The 14648-nt window shown below is 55.6% G+C and overlaps 1 protein-coding gene across 1 annotated transcript in view; it reads left to right on the top strand.

Moving 5' to 3' along the window:
• ITGAE (integrin subunit alpha E) overlaps positions 1-14294 on the top strand; it is a 53695-nt gene extending 39401 nt beyond the window's left edge. The window contains 13 exon segments of the mRNA XM_036755850.1: positions 573-701; positions 1865-1938; positions 5134-5266; positions 5641-5724; positions 5945-6024; positions 6749-6824; positions 7024-7131; positions 7210-7317; positions 10581-10649; positions 11314-11394; positions 11481-11576; positions 12743-12853; positions 13966-14294. Coding sequence (XP_036611745.1) covers positions 573-701; positions 1865-1938; positions 5134-5266; positions 5641-5724; positions 5945-6024; positions 6749-6824; positions 7024-7131; positions 7210-7317; positions 10581-10649; positions 11314-11394; positions 11481-11576; positions 12743-12853; positions 13966-14058 — 1242 coding nt within the window. The 3' untranslated portion in view covers positions 14059-14294.
• The last annotated feature ends 354 nt before the right edge of the window (positions 14295-14648 follow it).

Raw genomic sequence — 14648 nt, 5'->3', positions numbered from 1 at the left:
TGGGCCTGGAGTCGGCAAGACTGACACCAGCTGTGTGAACTCAGTTTCATCTGTAAAGGGGGAGAATAGCCCTAGCAGAATCGTCCTATAAAGAAAAGGCTAAGTACTGGGGGCTAGGGAGAGAAAGCCAGCCTCAAGGCCAGAAAGACCTAGCTTTGTGGCCCTGGGCAAGCGGTTTCACCTGTCAGAGGCCCCCTCAAACAAGATGCCAAGCTACTCTGGAAGGAGGAGCTTCCTGCTCCAGTGAAACCACATTCTGAGGGGACCCAGAAAAGAGCACTCTTGGCAGGATGACCAAGAAAGGCTTCCTGAGGACCCTAGGTCTGCGGGTTGGCCAGTCCCAAATTCCTTCTGTTAGGAACCTGCCCCATGCCTCCCAAAGCCCCAGGTGCCTGAAGGGCCTTGGGAGGGGGCTCCTCTGGCCACCCCAACTGGTGCAGGGAAAACCTGGAAGTGTAGCTGCTCCAGGGTGGCTGGGGTGGAGGCGGCTGGCCAGGGAACCCAGCGCCCATCTGACTAGTCCCCAGAGGCTCCCACCAGCTGACCCAGGCCCCCTCCGTCTTCTGCTGCAGGCATGTGACAATGACTGCTTTTCCAACATCACAATCAAGGTCAGCTACCAGCTAAGTAACCTGGAGGGCCATTGGGAGCACCCCCAACCCATCCTGGATCAGCTCAGCAAGCCCACTGCCCACTTTGAGGTAAGGCCCAGGATGGGCTAGTGCTGCCTCAGGGATTAGCTCAGTCCCAGTCTCACCAGTCTCATGCCTAGGGCCTGCCTAGGGCTCCTCTGGGATAGCCCCCAATGGGTGGGTGGGTCCTTGTGGTCCCTCTGGGGCTCATCGAAGGAGTGGAAACGGTGGGTGGAAGGGACCTGTGTTTCTGATGCCTGAGGAAGGACGGGGGTGATGGGAGAATGGAGTCTGAAAGTAGAATCAGGGTGGCAGATTAAAAGAAATCCAAAACGCTGGTGATGAAGTCACTGTTTCCAGTGTGGGCGTGCACGCGTGTCCCTGGCTTTGGGGCTGCTTGGATGTCAGAACTCTGGGCATTACACTTGGGCTGCCTTCTCTCACCAATGACAATGAATAACCATAGCTAATGTTGGGGGAGCATTTTCAGGTTTGCAAAGTGCTTTCCCAAGGTCATTTCATCTGATCCCCACATCAACCTGGGAAGGAGGTGCTTTTCCTAATTGTCCTGATTTTACAACTGAGGAGGGTCACACAGCTGGATTGGAACTCAGGCCCCCTAGCTGGGGTAGCGAAGGCCTTGGGGGCCGTGGCGATGAACGAGGCTGCAGCCGAAGCAGCGGGGCACCGAGGGGCTGGTTGACTTCCTCTCTGAAAGGGATGGGCATTCTCCTTCCAGATGTGCAGCTGGAGCTCCCCCTGCCTGAACTATGGGGGCCAGAGGTGGGGGGGAGTGGTTTTTGTTCAGCTGCAGAGCTGGAAGCCTGAGGCCGTAACCAGCGGACCTCTACCATCTCTGTTCCTTCAAGTGCGACCTCGAAGGAGCCCACACATCTAACACGTGCTCAGACGCCGGCCACATTTCCCTTAAAACGTCCAATGATTCCTAGACAAGATCAGAGACCACAGGCCAGGGGGGGCCCTAGAGGTCATCTTGACCAACCTTCCCCTTCCGTTTGTCCATTTTACTGATGAGCATTAGGGCTTTCCCAAATTCAGATGGTCCTTCTACTCCAGTGGTCAGGCTTTGTTCAGCTGCCCAGCCTCCTCCAGAGGGCCCCCAGCCACCCTTAACTTCTCCCCTGCCCGGGGCTGGATGCCAGTCTGGGCAGCCACAATCGTCTGCCCCCCGCCCCCCATGGTCTAATGCAAATCTCTGAATCTACCTTCAGCTGCCCTACGAGAAGAACTGCCAGAATAAGTCCGTCTGTGTGGCCGAATTGAAGCTGAAGACTCACCTGTCCCCGTAAGTTTCAATCTTCTTCAGGGAAGTGGCCCTGCGTAGCTCTGGAACACCCAGGCTGGAGTATAAGAATGAGTGCAGAACATAGGATTCAGATGGGATCTCTTTTACAAAAGCCTAGGTGGGGTAGCGGGCCTCTACCCCAACACCTCCCTCCTGTGATGGAGAACTCACTACCTCATAAGGCATCCTGTTCCATTTTATGACAACTTTAAGTGCTTGGAAATTCTGTCTTGTGTGGAGCTAAAAATGGGCTCCCTTCACCAGCTGGATGCCAGTGCCGCACTCAGATATCCATCCCACTTAAAACCATCTGTCAGACGGGGCTCCCCAGTCACCCACCTGGCTTTTATGGCCTTTCACAGCCTGGGCCTCTCACCTTTCTAGTCTGATTCCTACGGCACACTGAGATGCCCCTCTCCCTTGACTGTGCACCTCCCTGCCTCTGAACCGCTCACCCCCAACTACTAGCTTCTGCCTCCTGGTCTTTCCCATCCCCCTCTGCTTAATGTGGTTGTTCCCAAACTTATTTGACTTACCACCCTCTTTAAGAAAAAGTATTCCATGTCTCCCTGGAAACCTATTTTCTTTAACCCTTTAAGTTTTTTAAAATTTGCGTCATTTCAAAAAATATATAACTTTTTGAAATGATGCATCCTAAATTTAATAATTTATTGTAAATTTGTGGGTTTTCTCCTGCATTGAAATTTTGATGACACAATATTTCATGTAACTGTACCGTATTGTAAACAAGTCATTCAACACACATACTCCTGCCGATGCGTGTTGGACCTCCTGATAATGTGTAACACACTTGCCTGGCAACATTGCTTCTTAAGTCCTGTTGGTGGGCTTGACCACTGACAGGTTATAACTTACATTTTGTGTGTTTATTTGGAAAATAATGTGATCATTACAATTCTAACTCTGTTATACAACAGGTGAAACATGTACGGTTTTTCAAAATTTTCTTCTCTTCTTTCCTTATGCTTCCACTGCCCCCTAACTTTTACTCAACGCCCATCCCACCCCTATTGTTCCAGTGCCTCCCAGAGAGCGGTATCACCCGCTTTGGTAATCTCTGAGATCGCCCCCTCACCCTTCATCCTGTCTGCCGACATTTTGTTTGTCCGTTGAGCCGGCGCACAGTAGGCACTAGGGACAGGCCACAACTTCCCTCTCCAGGAGGGGCAGCCCCTTCTCCTGGCCAAGACCAGCTCATCCCCTCCTCCATCATCCTCTCTCCCCAACCTTCCCTGTCTACATACCCAGGTCTTCTCTATCCTCAAAGTCAACAACACCCACCTACACCATTCCTCCAGTGCCTCCAGCCTTCTTAGAGGCCTCCCTTCCACAAACGAGTTCTTTAAAAGCCTCTGCTCACCCTCTTCTTGCAGCTGGGACTCCAGCCCTCATCTCTTGGCTTGACATGGTCTCCTGACACCCAGATTCAAGAGCCTCATCCTTCTGGAGCTCTCTGCACTTTGGCCAATGGACCAGCTCTCTCCTCCTTGATTTTCAGACTAATCTCTCTCTTGGTTGTCCTCCTAGCTCGGGCTAATTTGGTTGGCTCATCACCACACCCTGCTCTGTAACCATGGGGGCCCTCAAGACTCTTCCCCTTCTAGATTCTCTTCTGCAGGATCACCAGCTCTCAGGTCAATGCAGCTGATTCACATCCAGCTTTCATCTCCCTGCCAGGCTCCAGACCCACATCAACAGCTACCTTTTGGGCATCTCCGTTGGGATTTAACCTGTCCGAAAAGGAACCCTGAAACCCTCGCCTAAACTTTATATTTCTATTGCCAGCTGTCTAGACTTCCTGCTTCAGGTCTCCCCATCCAGGTGGCTCTCAAATGTTGTGGGCTGGTTCAGGCGCTCATCATTTCTTGCCTGGACTTGACTTATTGGACTGTCAGCTTCTAATAGCTGCTCTTCCCCTATCCTCTACACCGGGGGCGTCCAGTGCTGCCGGGTGTGTGACACCTGTAGGGGGCCTTAAAGCCCAAGCCTAGACAGACTCAGAGGTGCTGACCAGCAGATGCATCCTTGAGGTTTCCTAAAAGTGGCCTCCTGTCTCTCCCCTCTTTACCTTTGCAAAGGCTATTTCCACATGCTCCTCGCCTCTCTCAAAAACCACCAGTACCACTTCCTGAGGACAATGTTCCTGATCTCCTTAGCTGTTTGTGTTCCTTTTCCTTCTCAAACTTCCACGGACATACATGTCTATTGCCATGCTGTGCACCACAGTGACTGCCAGCTTGGTGAAGGCAGTGGTGCTTTGTATTTGGTCTGGGTCCTCCCCCCACCCTCAGGGCCTAGCACAATACCTTCCATGCTGACTAAACGCTTCTTGGATTGGATTGGGTTAGAACCCCTACAATCATTTCTGTGGACAAGCTAAGTGTGTCAGGGGCCTTGCCCTAGTGAGGTACAGCCCAGGTGCTCAAAGAACAGGTGGGTATGGCTGCTCATGCCCTTCTCAGCAATCCGAGGAGATTCTAGAGCTCAGCTGGGCAAGGTTCTGCAGGCCCCAAAGAGGGAGAAACAGAACAGAGTCTAAGAAGCAGGGGAAAGAGGGCATGCATGCCAGGGCCATGGCTCAGCCTGGATGGAGCCATGGGGACAAGAGATCAAGTGTTATATGAGAAAAAGCCAGGCCTGTCTGGACTAGTGTCAGAAGGAGCGGAGTGTGTGACGAAGCTCAAAGTTTCCTTGAGAGCCTGGTGTAAGGGCCACAGGGAGGAGTTTGGAGTTGCCCCTAATGGCCATCACTAGAGGGCCACTGACCTTTACTGATCGGGGGATGGTTTGGCCCTAACCGTACGTTAGGAGCATCACTGCAGCATGTCAGGTAAGAGAGGAAGGTCTGGGCAAGGATGGAGCTGAGTGAGTGCAGCGAAAGAACTGACGCCAGAGACTGATGGGTTAATGGCACGGCCACAAAGCCAGATGGGATTCAGGGCACAAAGGGACTGTGGTAGATTTCTAACCTTGGGCCATATCCAGAAAGATGAAATTCAAACAGGGACAAATGCAGCCTCACACTTGGATCAAAACTAATCATTTTCCAAATATGAGATGAGGGAGGTGTTGGATAAAGATTCAGGGGTCTGAATGGATAACAAGCTTAGCAGGTGCCAACATGATGCAACAGGTAAGACCTACTGTATACACCCATCCAAATATCTTGTGCAGGAAGAAAGTAGTGGTGGGGGTCACAAGGGAAGTAACGATGAACATTCACCTTGCCAACACTGGGGAAGACTCCTACATGACCAGAATGATTTTGATGCACCCTCCAAACCTACAGCTGAAGAGAATCCAAAAGGTGAGGCCAGGTGTTTAACCTTAAGGTGCCACCACCATTCCTCCCAAAGAGAAGGGAATCTGCAGAGGTCACTGACCTTAACTCCACTGCTGGCAATGTTTCAGATGGTTCTCAAAGGGGTGGTTAGTGACCGACTAGAAAAGAAAGCAGTGATTGCCAAGAGCCAGCCTGACTTCAACCAGAGCAGGGAGGGCAGGCCACAAGATGATCTTGTGGAAAACACGGAGGGATGTGGGCTGGACATTAGGTGGGTTTTAAAGGGGCTCAATGCCATGTAAATGTGAACACTGCTAGTTTACCCGGAGCCCCAGGGTTCTCAAAAGGAACTGTCTCTCTTCCTTCCCTTCTGATGGTATCACCTTGTGTGTCCACAGCCCTACGCACCCCCCATAGAGTGCATGGATCCCACACCTGCCATCATCTGCAAGATTGGCCACTCCGTGTTCAAGAAGTCATATGTATGTTCACTGCTGGAGGCTGGCCCCCTTGCCCAGGTTTAGCCTCCCAAGGTTGCTCAAACCCCAATCTCGACTGCCCTAGCCTACACGTGCCACCATCTGGAGCATGCAAGCCCTGAACATCCTTGCCCTTTCCCAGGGCACAAGCCAACATCCCTTATAGGACCAAATGGTTTTGTTGATTTAGAGATGTTCATGTGTTGTCTCTCCTTTAAAACAGGTCAACTTATCAATAACTTGGCAACTAGACGAAAAAAAATTTCCCAATGAAACAGCAGAAATTACCATTAATGTTACTAAGTAAGTATTAAGGGGGCAAGGTGGTTACGAGTGCAGAGCCTGGAATCAGGAGGACCTAAGTTCAAATCCAACCTCAAATTGTTACTAGCTATGTGACCCTGGACAAGTCATTCTACCCTGTTTGCCTTGAGAAGGAAATGGAAAACCTGTCCAGTATTCCCAGTGGGGTCACTAACAGTCAGCTTCACGCTGAATTGACTCAACAACAAGAAAGTACTAATTATGTCACAGGCTTTCTTGTGGCCCTGCTTCGAACTCTGATGTCAGAAGCTAGTTCTCTTTTCTCTAACTCCAGGGACTTTGGTTAGCTCCCCGGAAGAAACAGGCAGGCCCTGGTTACCCTGAATTGAGCAGTTACAACCTTGGGCCTCAAGAGGGAGCTTGCAGCCAGCAGATCTTTTTAAAGACCACTAAGGCCCCCATAGGCTCTCCAGGCTTTTTAGAAACTCCTTAAAAAGTGTCTTATTTTAAAGACAAGGCTGCTGCTTCTGGTGCCCCCTCTCCTCCCCTCATAGGAAGCCCTATCTTTGGAATCCGCTCCCAAAGGTGGCTGGGTCTGCCTAAAATAAGGGATTAGTCAGGAGAAGGAGGGAGCATCCATTGTTACCACCTGGAACACTTAACGGGCATTCCACTCAGCCATGCCCTCCCCTTGGACTCTGCGGGAAGGTCCCAACAGGAAGCCATGGCCAAGAAGCAGACTGCCTTCCCTTTCCTTCCTCAGTTCCAATGGTCAGCCCCCAGTGGAGGAGAGACAGGAGCTTCAGGTCAAGTACCACCTTGCTGTAGCTCTCCATAAGTAAGTGGGGCTGTGGCTTCCCTGGGGGCTGGGGTCAATGGCAAACTGAAGCTGCTACAACTAAGTCTTCCCAAGTGCCCACATTCTAACTGGTCTCCAGGACTGTCCCAAATCTCTCCTCCTGCCTCCCGTTGTGGCCAACAGCTAATTTATATCCACTTTGGACCCTTTGTCCCCCATGTCCTGACCTGTCCGACCTCACCCCCTCCCCTCCTCGAGCTCATTGGTGTCATCTCATCCACAGACCCCTAGTGACGTACATGACCCCCAGCCGAGGCCTTTCAGAGCACAAAGAGTTCCAGTTTGACGTAGGTATTCCGGGATGGAATTTGCCTGCCTTGGGTAAGCACAAGGGGCTGACTTTCTCTGTTCTGTTCCCATTGTAGATCCATGGGGAAAATCTCTTTGGAGCTGAGTTTGTATTAGAGGTCTGTGTTCCTGCCAAAGTGCAAGGCCATGACATCATAAAACTGAAGAATGTAACAACCGCACAGGTACCTAGAAACTGTTCTCAACAGGCCTGCTGCACTCTCAATTTGGGGTCTTCCTTAAGCCAGAAAAGGAGCAAAATGCTCAGGAAACCAAGGGAAAAGGTGGTGAGGGATGCCCAGCATTATCCACCGGGCCCTAGAAAGCCCCAGGGAACCACTGCAAGTTTCAACCCCCTTGAGGAAATCAAGGGGTCAGACCATAGAGGGGGAATTTTGGTTCCTCTTTGGGCTAACAGTGGAACAGACCCAGTGTCTCTTGTCCCCTGCCCCCCTCCTCCGTCCATCTCCTGGCCCTACAGGACTCTCTCCCTCCCAGGTTCTTTCTTTTGGCCCCTCCTGGCCTCCCTCTTTTCCAGCCCTCCAGCATGCAGCCTTCCTCAGCTTCTGGCTGGAGTCGCTGCCATGGCACCACCCCTCCCCACCTGCCTGGAGCCCCAGGCCACCCTCTTTCCTCACCTACTCATGCTAATCTGCTCCTCTGGGTTTAGGCCCATCTCAAAAAAACCAAGACTGAAAACACAGAAAATATTGATTTATAGAACCGATCCCTCAAAGAGTTTTGAGTTTTCAGTTTGGGGCGACCTGAAAACTGCAGCTAGCAAGTGCTTTTCAAAGACAAAGTTATAGAGACACTCTTCTAGCATAGAAAACTATCCAGGAGTCTGGCTAAGCCAACATCCAGGGTGGGGCCAGTCATCGGAACAGGCTGTGGCTCTGCAGCAGCTCGGTGGCCGAGTCGAAGGCCAGCACAGACTTGTGGAAGGCCTGGATCTGCTGCCTCACTTGGCGCATGGGCGCCGTGGTGACTTTCTTCTTAAAGGCCATCTCCTTTAGGACCTTGTCCGCCAGGTAATGGAGCCACAGCACGTTGCTGTAGGGGTGGTAGTGCGCCCAGCAGTTGCGGCTCCTCTTTTTCATGAGCCTGTAGATTTCAAACTGGTAGTCCCCTTGGCCCTGGAAGAGCTCACGCTCCTGGGAGATGTCGCAGAAGACCACCAGGCCGTCCTTCTCTAGGCGGGACAGCGTGTAGTCGATGATGTTGACGTGGATGCCGTGGGTGGCGATGGTGCCCGCCTGCCCGTTGAGCGTGTAGCCCAGCTGCTTGGCGCTGGTCCTCTTCACCAGCACGTTGCCCCAGTGCAGGTCGCGATGCTCAAAGCGGAGGGCCTCCTCGGCCACGGCCAGCGCAGCCGTGACCTGGTGCAGCAGGCTCTTAGCCGTGGCCACGGAGGACAGCTGCTTCCTCATGTGCTCCAGGTCCATGCCCCCAAACTCGAACTCCAGCACCACGTAGAGCTGCTCCTGGCCAAAGTAGTCCGGCCGCTCGTTCTCCGAGCCTCGGTGGCTGCGGAAGGCGTCCCAGGCCTGGAGCAGCATGTCTGGGTAGGGGCCCTGCACACAGCGCACGGCGTACAGGCCGATGAAGCCCTCGGTGCGGTTGGGGGCCTCCTCGGACAGGAGGCTCAGCTCCTTGGAGATGATGATCTCGGGCAGGATTTCCCCGAAGGTCTTTTGCGGGCTTCCATTCACGAGCTCCTCGCCCTCGATAGCGATGACCTTCAAGGCCATGGTGCGACCGTCCACAATGGTGCGGAACACCTCACCAAACACACCCTCCCCGATCTTATCGCAGCTTTGGATTCGGTCCGGGGACAGGTAGAGGTCAAAGGCCAGCGGCCCTTCCTGCTGGCACTCGCGGTACACCTTCTCGGCGTCAGACAACACCAGCTCCTCGTGGGTCAGGGACTTGTTGGGGGTCAGCAAGTACATGGAGGAGGTCTGCCAGGGGGCCCCGCTCGGGGCTGCCGATGAATCTAAGAGCAGGGAGCTGCAGGTCGTGCCATTGGGCTGCGGCTGGGCCAAGATAGCTTTCTTCTTGTGGAAGGAGAGCGAGGCCCGCCTCTGGGCCCAGCCCCGCCCCCCCTCTGCGGCTCGGGGGCGCTTCCGGGGTCCAGACTGGGGGGGCTGGCTCCTTTTCCAGCGGGCGGAGCTGAAGCCGGTGATGCACGCCTTCCTGGCCGTGCTCTGGGGGAGGGCTCTGGGGGGCCGCTCCCTGTCCGGTGGGAAGGCTGGGGTGGCCAGGGCCCGCTTGGCCGCCTTCTGGCGGGGTCTCATGCGGGGCTCCTCGGGGGGCTCCAGGATGGGGCTGAAGAGGGATGTGCTGGTGGCCAGGCTGTCCTCGGCGGCGGGCTGGGGCTCGGGGGCTTGGCCCGGGCTCAGGTTGCAGACCGGGCTGAGGCCGGCCAGAACGCTTCGGGCCAGACGGCTGCGGGGGGCCGTGGGGGTGCCAAGGCTGGCGTCCAGGGCAGCGGGCGGGCCCGGGGTGCTACAGAGTGGGGGGCCCGGCCTCTGGCCCCGCGCACGGAGCCTGCTGGAGCGCTCGGTCACGTGACGGTGCGGCCGGTTCTCCTTGGCCCCCTCTTCCTCTTCCTCCTCCTCGGGGTCCTCTCGCCCCGGGGTCCCGTCCACCCGCGCGGGGGTCGCATCTGCCCGAGCCCTCAGGCGCCGCCGCAGCACCCGCCGAGTCACCCCCGGGGAGCCGCGCGCAGGGCCCGGATAAAAGTCGGGGTCCGAGTCCGGGGTGGAGGCCGGGCTGCTGCTGCCGGTGCCGGGCCCGACGCCGGGGCTGCCGGCGCTCAGGCCGCTGCTGCTGCTGGAGAAGAGGCGCCGGCGCTCGCGGGGCGGGGAGAACCAGGGCGCGGCCGCCACCCGGGCTCGCGCCCCGCGCCCGGAGCCCCGCCGCCGCCCGCCGCCCAGGCCGCCATAGGTTCGGAGCAGTCGGGCCTGGGGCCGCGGGGCCCGGGACGCCGCCATCGCGGCCGCCCAACGCCCGGCGCAAGCCCAACGGCTACGGCCAGGGCTGGCCAGGCACGCGCAGGCGCACTGGGGGAGGCGCGCTTGCTCCCGCTCCAAAGGCTGCAGAAAGCTTCCGGACTCGAATCTCCCGCCCGTCCCGCCCGCGCCCCGCGCATGCGTACTTCTGGGGCCCGTTCCAAAGGCGCTTCACTGCACCTGCGCCGAAGGCTGCTCTCCTTCGTGTGACTGGTTCCAACCAAGGCAGCTGCACCCGCCCCCTCTCCGCAGCCCGAGGGCATTGGATTGGCAGATACCGACAGGAGGGGCCCTCAGCTGCACCCTGCGCGCATGCGTAGGGAAAACGGCCGCCTCCCTCTCTACCCTCAGTAGGCTTGTGCCCGAGCCTGGCTTAGCAAACTAGGGGCGATGCCAGAGGGAGACTTGACCTTCCTCTCTTTCCTGCTTTCCAGGCCGGTTCGAAGTGCAGCAGGGAACCAGGGTGCAAGGCCCGCTGCCCAGAAGAGCCCGCCGAGGCTGCGGTGAGTGTGGGCCTGCGATCCTGCCTGGCGCCTAGAAGGGCTACCCAGCCTGGCCCTCCGGAGCCCCGCCCCCGAGGCGTGGCTTCCAATCTGGCGAATCCTCAGCCTTCCAGAGCTCCGCCCTCCAGCCTGGGGAATCCCCAGCCCCGCCCCCGAGGCGTGGCCTCCGGTCTAGCGAATCCTCAGCCTTCCAGAGCTCCGCCCTCCAGCCTGGGGAATCCCCAGCCCCGCCCCCGAGGCGTGGCCCCCAGTCTCGGGAATCCCCAACTTTCCAGAGCCCCTCCCCAGAAGCTGGGCCTCCCACCCGGAAGGAATTCCCCAGCCCCGCCTCCCAAAAGCCCAGCCCCCAGGGCGTAGTCTCCAGTGTAGGGACTCTTCAGCCTTCCAGAGCTCCGCCCCTGGACTTGGCTTCCAGTCTAGGGAAATCCCCAGCCCCGCCTTCCAGAGCCCCGCCCTTGAGAGGCCTCCAGTGTAGGGAATCCTCAGATTTCCAGAGCTCCGCCCCTGGGGTGCGGCCTCCTGTTTAGGAAATCCCCAGCCCCAGAGGTGTGATCTCCCATCACTGACTGGGGCTTGGGGGGACTCTCCGGCCCTGAAGGGCGAGGGATCCCGGGGTGTGCCCTTGGCCATCCTCTGACCGCCCGTCTGTCGTCTTCCTGGCCAGGACCTGCAGTGGCTGCGTCTGCGCTGTGCGCTGTCCTCCGCCCCCTCCAAAGTGGGGCTGGGGGTGGAGCTGAGCCCGCAGGTAGGCTGGGGAGGGGGCTTTGGGAGGGGAGCAGAGAGGGCCGGGGCGGCCTCTCATCTGCTTGATTGCCGCTTTCCCCGCCGCAGCTGCCCGAGGCCCTGTCGAAGCTGTGCATCCCCGCTGAGATCTCCTTCCACGAAGGCGTGTACGAGAGCCTGGGGCCGGGCAGCCTCAGGAGCTCGGTAAGCGGCTGGAGGGAGCCTGGGGGGCTGGAGGGGCTGAGGGGGCCGAAGCCGCCTCCGAGAGGAAACCAGCTTTGCACCAGGTTGTTAGGCGGAATCTGGGTAGTCCAAAAAGGCCATAGAGCAGTGTGTGCGCTGCCCCTTGGTCCCCTCCAGCTGTGACAGAACCTAAGGTGAAGGGAGAGACTTCTCCACACGCACTGGCACCTTCTCTTGACCTTGCTACCAAAGGTCCCTTTCGCCTCTTCAGAGGTCACCTAGGATGCCTCGGGTGCTGGGCTGGCTTGACCCGGAGCCCTGTTGAGGTGGCCTTCCTCAACTCCCATGAAAATGAAACAGAAAGTTTAGAAAGTTAGGGGAGAAGGGTTTGTGTGCTGTCTGCAGCCTTTCTCTGGCCAACAGGGCTGCAGAAGAGCGTGGCTCTGGATGTCCGAAGGCCTCGGTTAAATCCCGTGGGTCACTCGAGGCCTCTCAGAGAGGATGGCCGGGTTTGCTGGGAAAAGCCAGTAGCACAGAAGTCACCGGAGGTCTTAGTACAACTTAGCTCCACACATGCTTGTGGCCCGGCCTCGGAGCCTGCCCCTCAATTCTCAGGCAGAATCCTTCAAGTGCAAGGGAAGTGCAGATGGTATTTAATTGAACTCAGAGCAGGAGACATGCTGCAGACCCTGCTTGGATACCTCCCTGGACAGGTGGCTTACTGCCTTTGAAGGCAGCAGGGTCTGTGAAACATCCCTTTTGGACAGTGACTGACCAGAAACACAGGGACTGTGGGATTGTTAAGAACTTTTGCCGAAGGCTGCAAGGGGGAGTAGGGGAACATCCATTCAAGTGTCTCTTACCCACTTTTATAAAGCATGAACAGCCCATGTTGACATAGCAACATAAGGATTGCAAATTTTTCTTTTTACAAATATTATCTCACAAATATTATCTCGTGGAATCCTCACAACAATCCTGGGAAGGAGGGAGGGAGGGGTTATAATTATCCCCATTTTACATTTGAGGAAACCAAGGCAGACATGTTCAGTGACTTGCCCAGGGTCCCCCTGGACCCTGTGCTTTCCACTGCAGCGCCCCCTAGTGGCCTCACATTTCTGGAGAAGAGTGTGGTATTCTCCCCATTGGGTAGGTTACCCACCGGCTGGTTGGCTCTGTCCTTCCAGATCACCATTATCCTGCTGAAGGCCCCCAGGCTTCTCACCTTGCCCATCATCCTAGGAAGCAGTGCTGGTGGAGTTCTGCTGCTGGTTGGGATCATCGCCATGCTTTGGAAGGTACGTCCTGTAGGGAGGGTGCAGACTGTGGCTGTTGGGCAGGAGGGTGGTGAGGGCCAGGGGGCAGGGACCCAAGAATGAGAAGGGCCCAATCATTAAACGTTTGTTAGGCACCCAGACGTGCTAGGCACTGGCTTGGGCAAAGGACAGCCCCTGCCCTCAAGGGCTCAGAAGGGTCTGCTGTAATTCTGAATGGGTCATTCTCACATTATTGGGAATTTGTTTAAGCCAGTCAGGATTGGCGCAATGGTGGCCCTATGGGACTGGTGACTTTTTGATGGGGGGGGGGGGGCAGCCAGGCAGGCATAAAAGCCAAGGGAGAGTTCTTTTCATGGTGGCAGAGAAGATGTTGTGAGTCTGCCTGGGAACCAAGCCACTGTCCACTTTGGAACCTAAAGAAATAAACACCTTTCATATTGGGTGTTCCACATCATTCTGGAACCTGTAGGATGCCAAGGAGGGGACAATAAACAGGCAGGTCCTCAGTAGGCACAGGAAGTCTTGGCTGGGAGAAGGGTGCTGGGGGGTGGTGCAGTAAAGGGCCAAGATAAGTTTGCTTGGGCTACACCTTGGCCCTGCACCAACCTGGAAGTCAGCCCTCTAACCAGGGCCACAGACTAGCGGCCTTCTGTGGATGCCCAATGGTTTTCTTTGGCCTGGCCCAGATACTTCCCTCCCCCATCTCCCACCCCCAGTGTTGTTTTATGAAAAAAGGGCTCTTAAGCTGTGAGTCCCCAAGCTTCTCAGAAATCCTTGGAGCCCACAGACCCTTCTCCCAAAGAGCCACACTTTCTTTGGTTGTCCCCCTCTTTGCTGAGTACCTCCTATGGGAGGGGGTGGTGAGGTGGGTCCCCTCAGACAGTCTGAGGCCCCCACTGGTGGCCCCTGATGTAGCGGGCACAGCCTGAGAGGTTGAGAGCATGATGTGCTCACCGCCGCCCCCCCCTCAGCCAGATGCACATGCGCAGTTTGGCTGCTCCGTTGAGTGGTTGTTTTTCCTGTGAGGGCCCAACTTGAGGGACCTCTCCCAAATATCAGGATCCCCTTTGCCGGCAGGTGCCTGGTGTCTCTGACTATGCTTTCCCTCCTTTTTCTGTCGGTGGACATTGCAGTGTGGCTTTTTTAAGAGAAAATACCAGGGAGCTGCCTCAGGCAACACAAGAAAATCACAGGAATTGGAAAACTTGCCCCAGGCAGAGAACTAGGGCCCTGTTATTGGTGTCATCCTTAAGATTTAACCTTCACATCAAACCATGCTGTCCCTTTGACCTGGCAATACCACGTCTGGCTCTGTATCCCAAAGAGATTAAAAAGAAAAAGGGAAAGAACCTACATGTACAAAATATCTAGATCAGCTCTTTTCTGATGGCCAAAAACTGGAAACTAAAGGGATGTGTATCAATTTGGGAATGACTGAGCAAGTTGTGCTATGTGATTGTGATAGACGGCTATTGTGCTGTGAGAAACGACAAGCAGGATGTTCTCAGAGAAGCCTGGAAAGACTCACATAAGCTGATGCAAAGTCAAGTGAGCAGGACCAGGAGAACATTGTACACAGTAAGAGCAACATTGTAACAATGATCTACTGCGAACGACTTAGCTATTCCCAGCAATACAATGATCCAAGACAATCCCAAAGGGCTTGTGATGAAAAATGCTGTCCTCCAGAGAAACAACTGATGTTGCCTAGATAAAGATGAAAGCAGATTTTTTTTACTTTCTTTTTGGGGTTTTTTCATCTATATTTTCTTTTACAACATGACTAACATAGAAGTATGTTTTGCATAACTACACA

The sequence above is a fragment of the Trichosurus vulpecula genome, chromosome 4 (genome assembly GCF_011100635.1).
Source record: "Trichosurus vulpecula isolate mTriVul1 chromosome 4, mTriVul1.pri, whole genome shotgun sequence".
Lineage (NCBI taxonomy): Eukaryota > Metazoa > Chordata > Mammalia > Diprotodontia > Phalangeridae > Trichosurus > Trichosurus vulpecula.
This window is presented reverse-complemented; position numbering and strand designations above follow the sequence as displayed.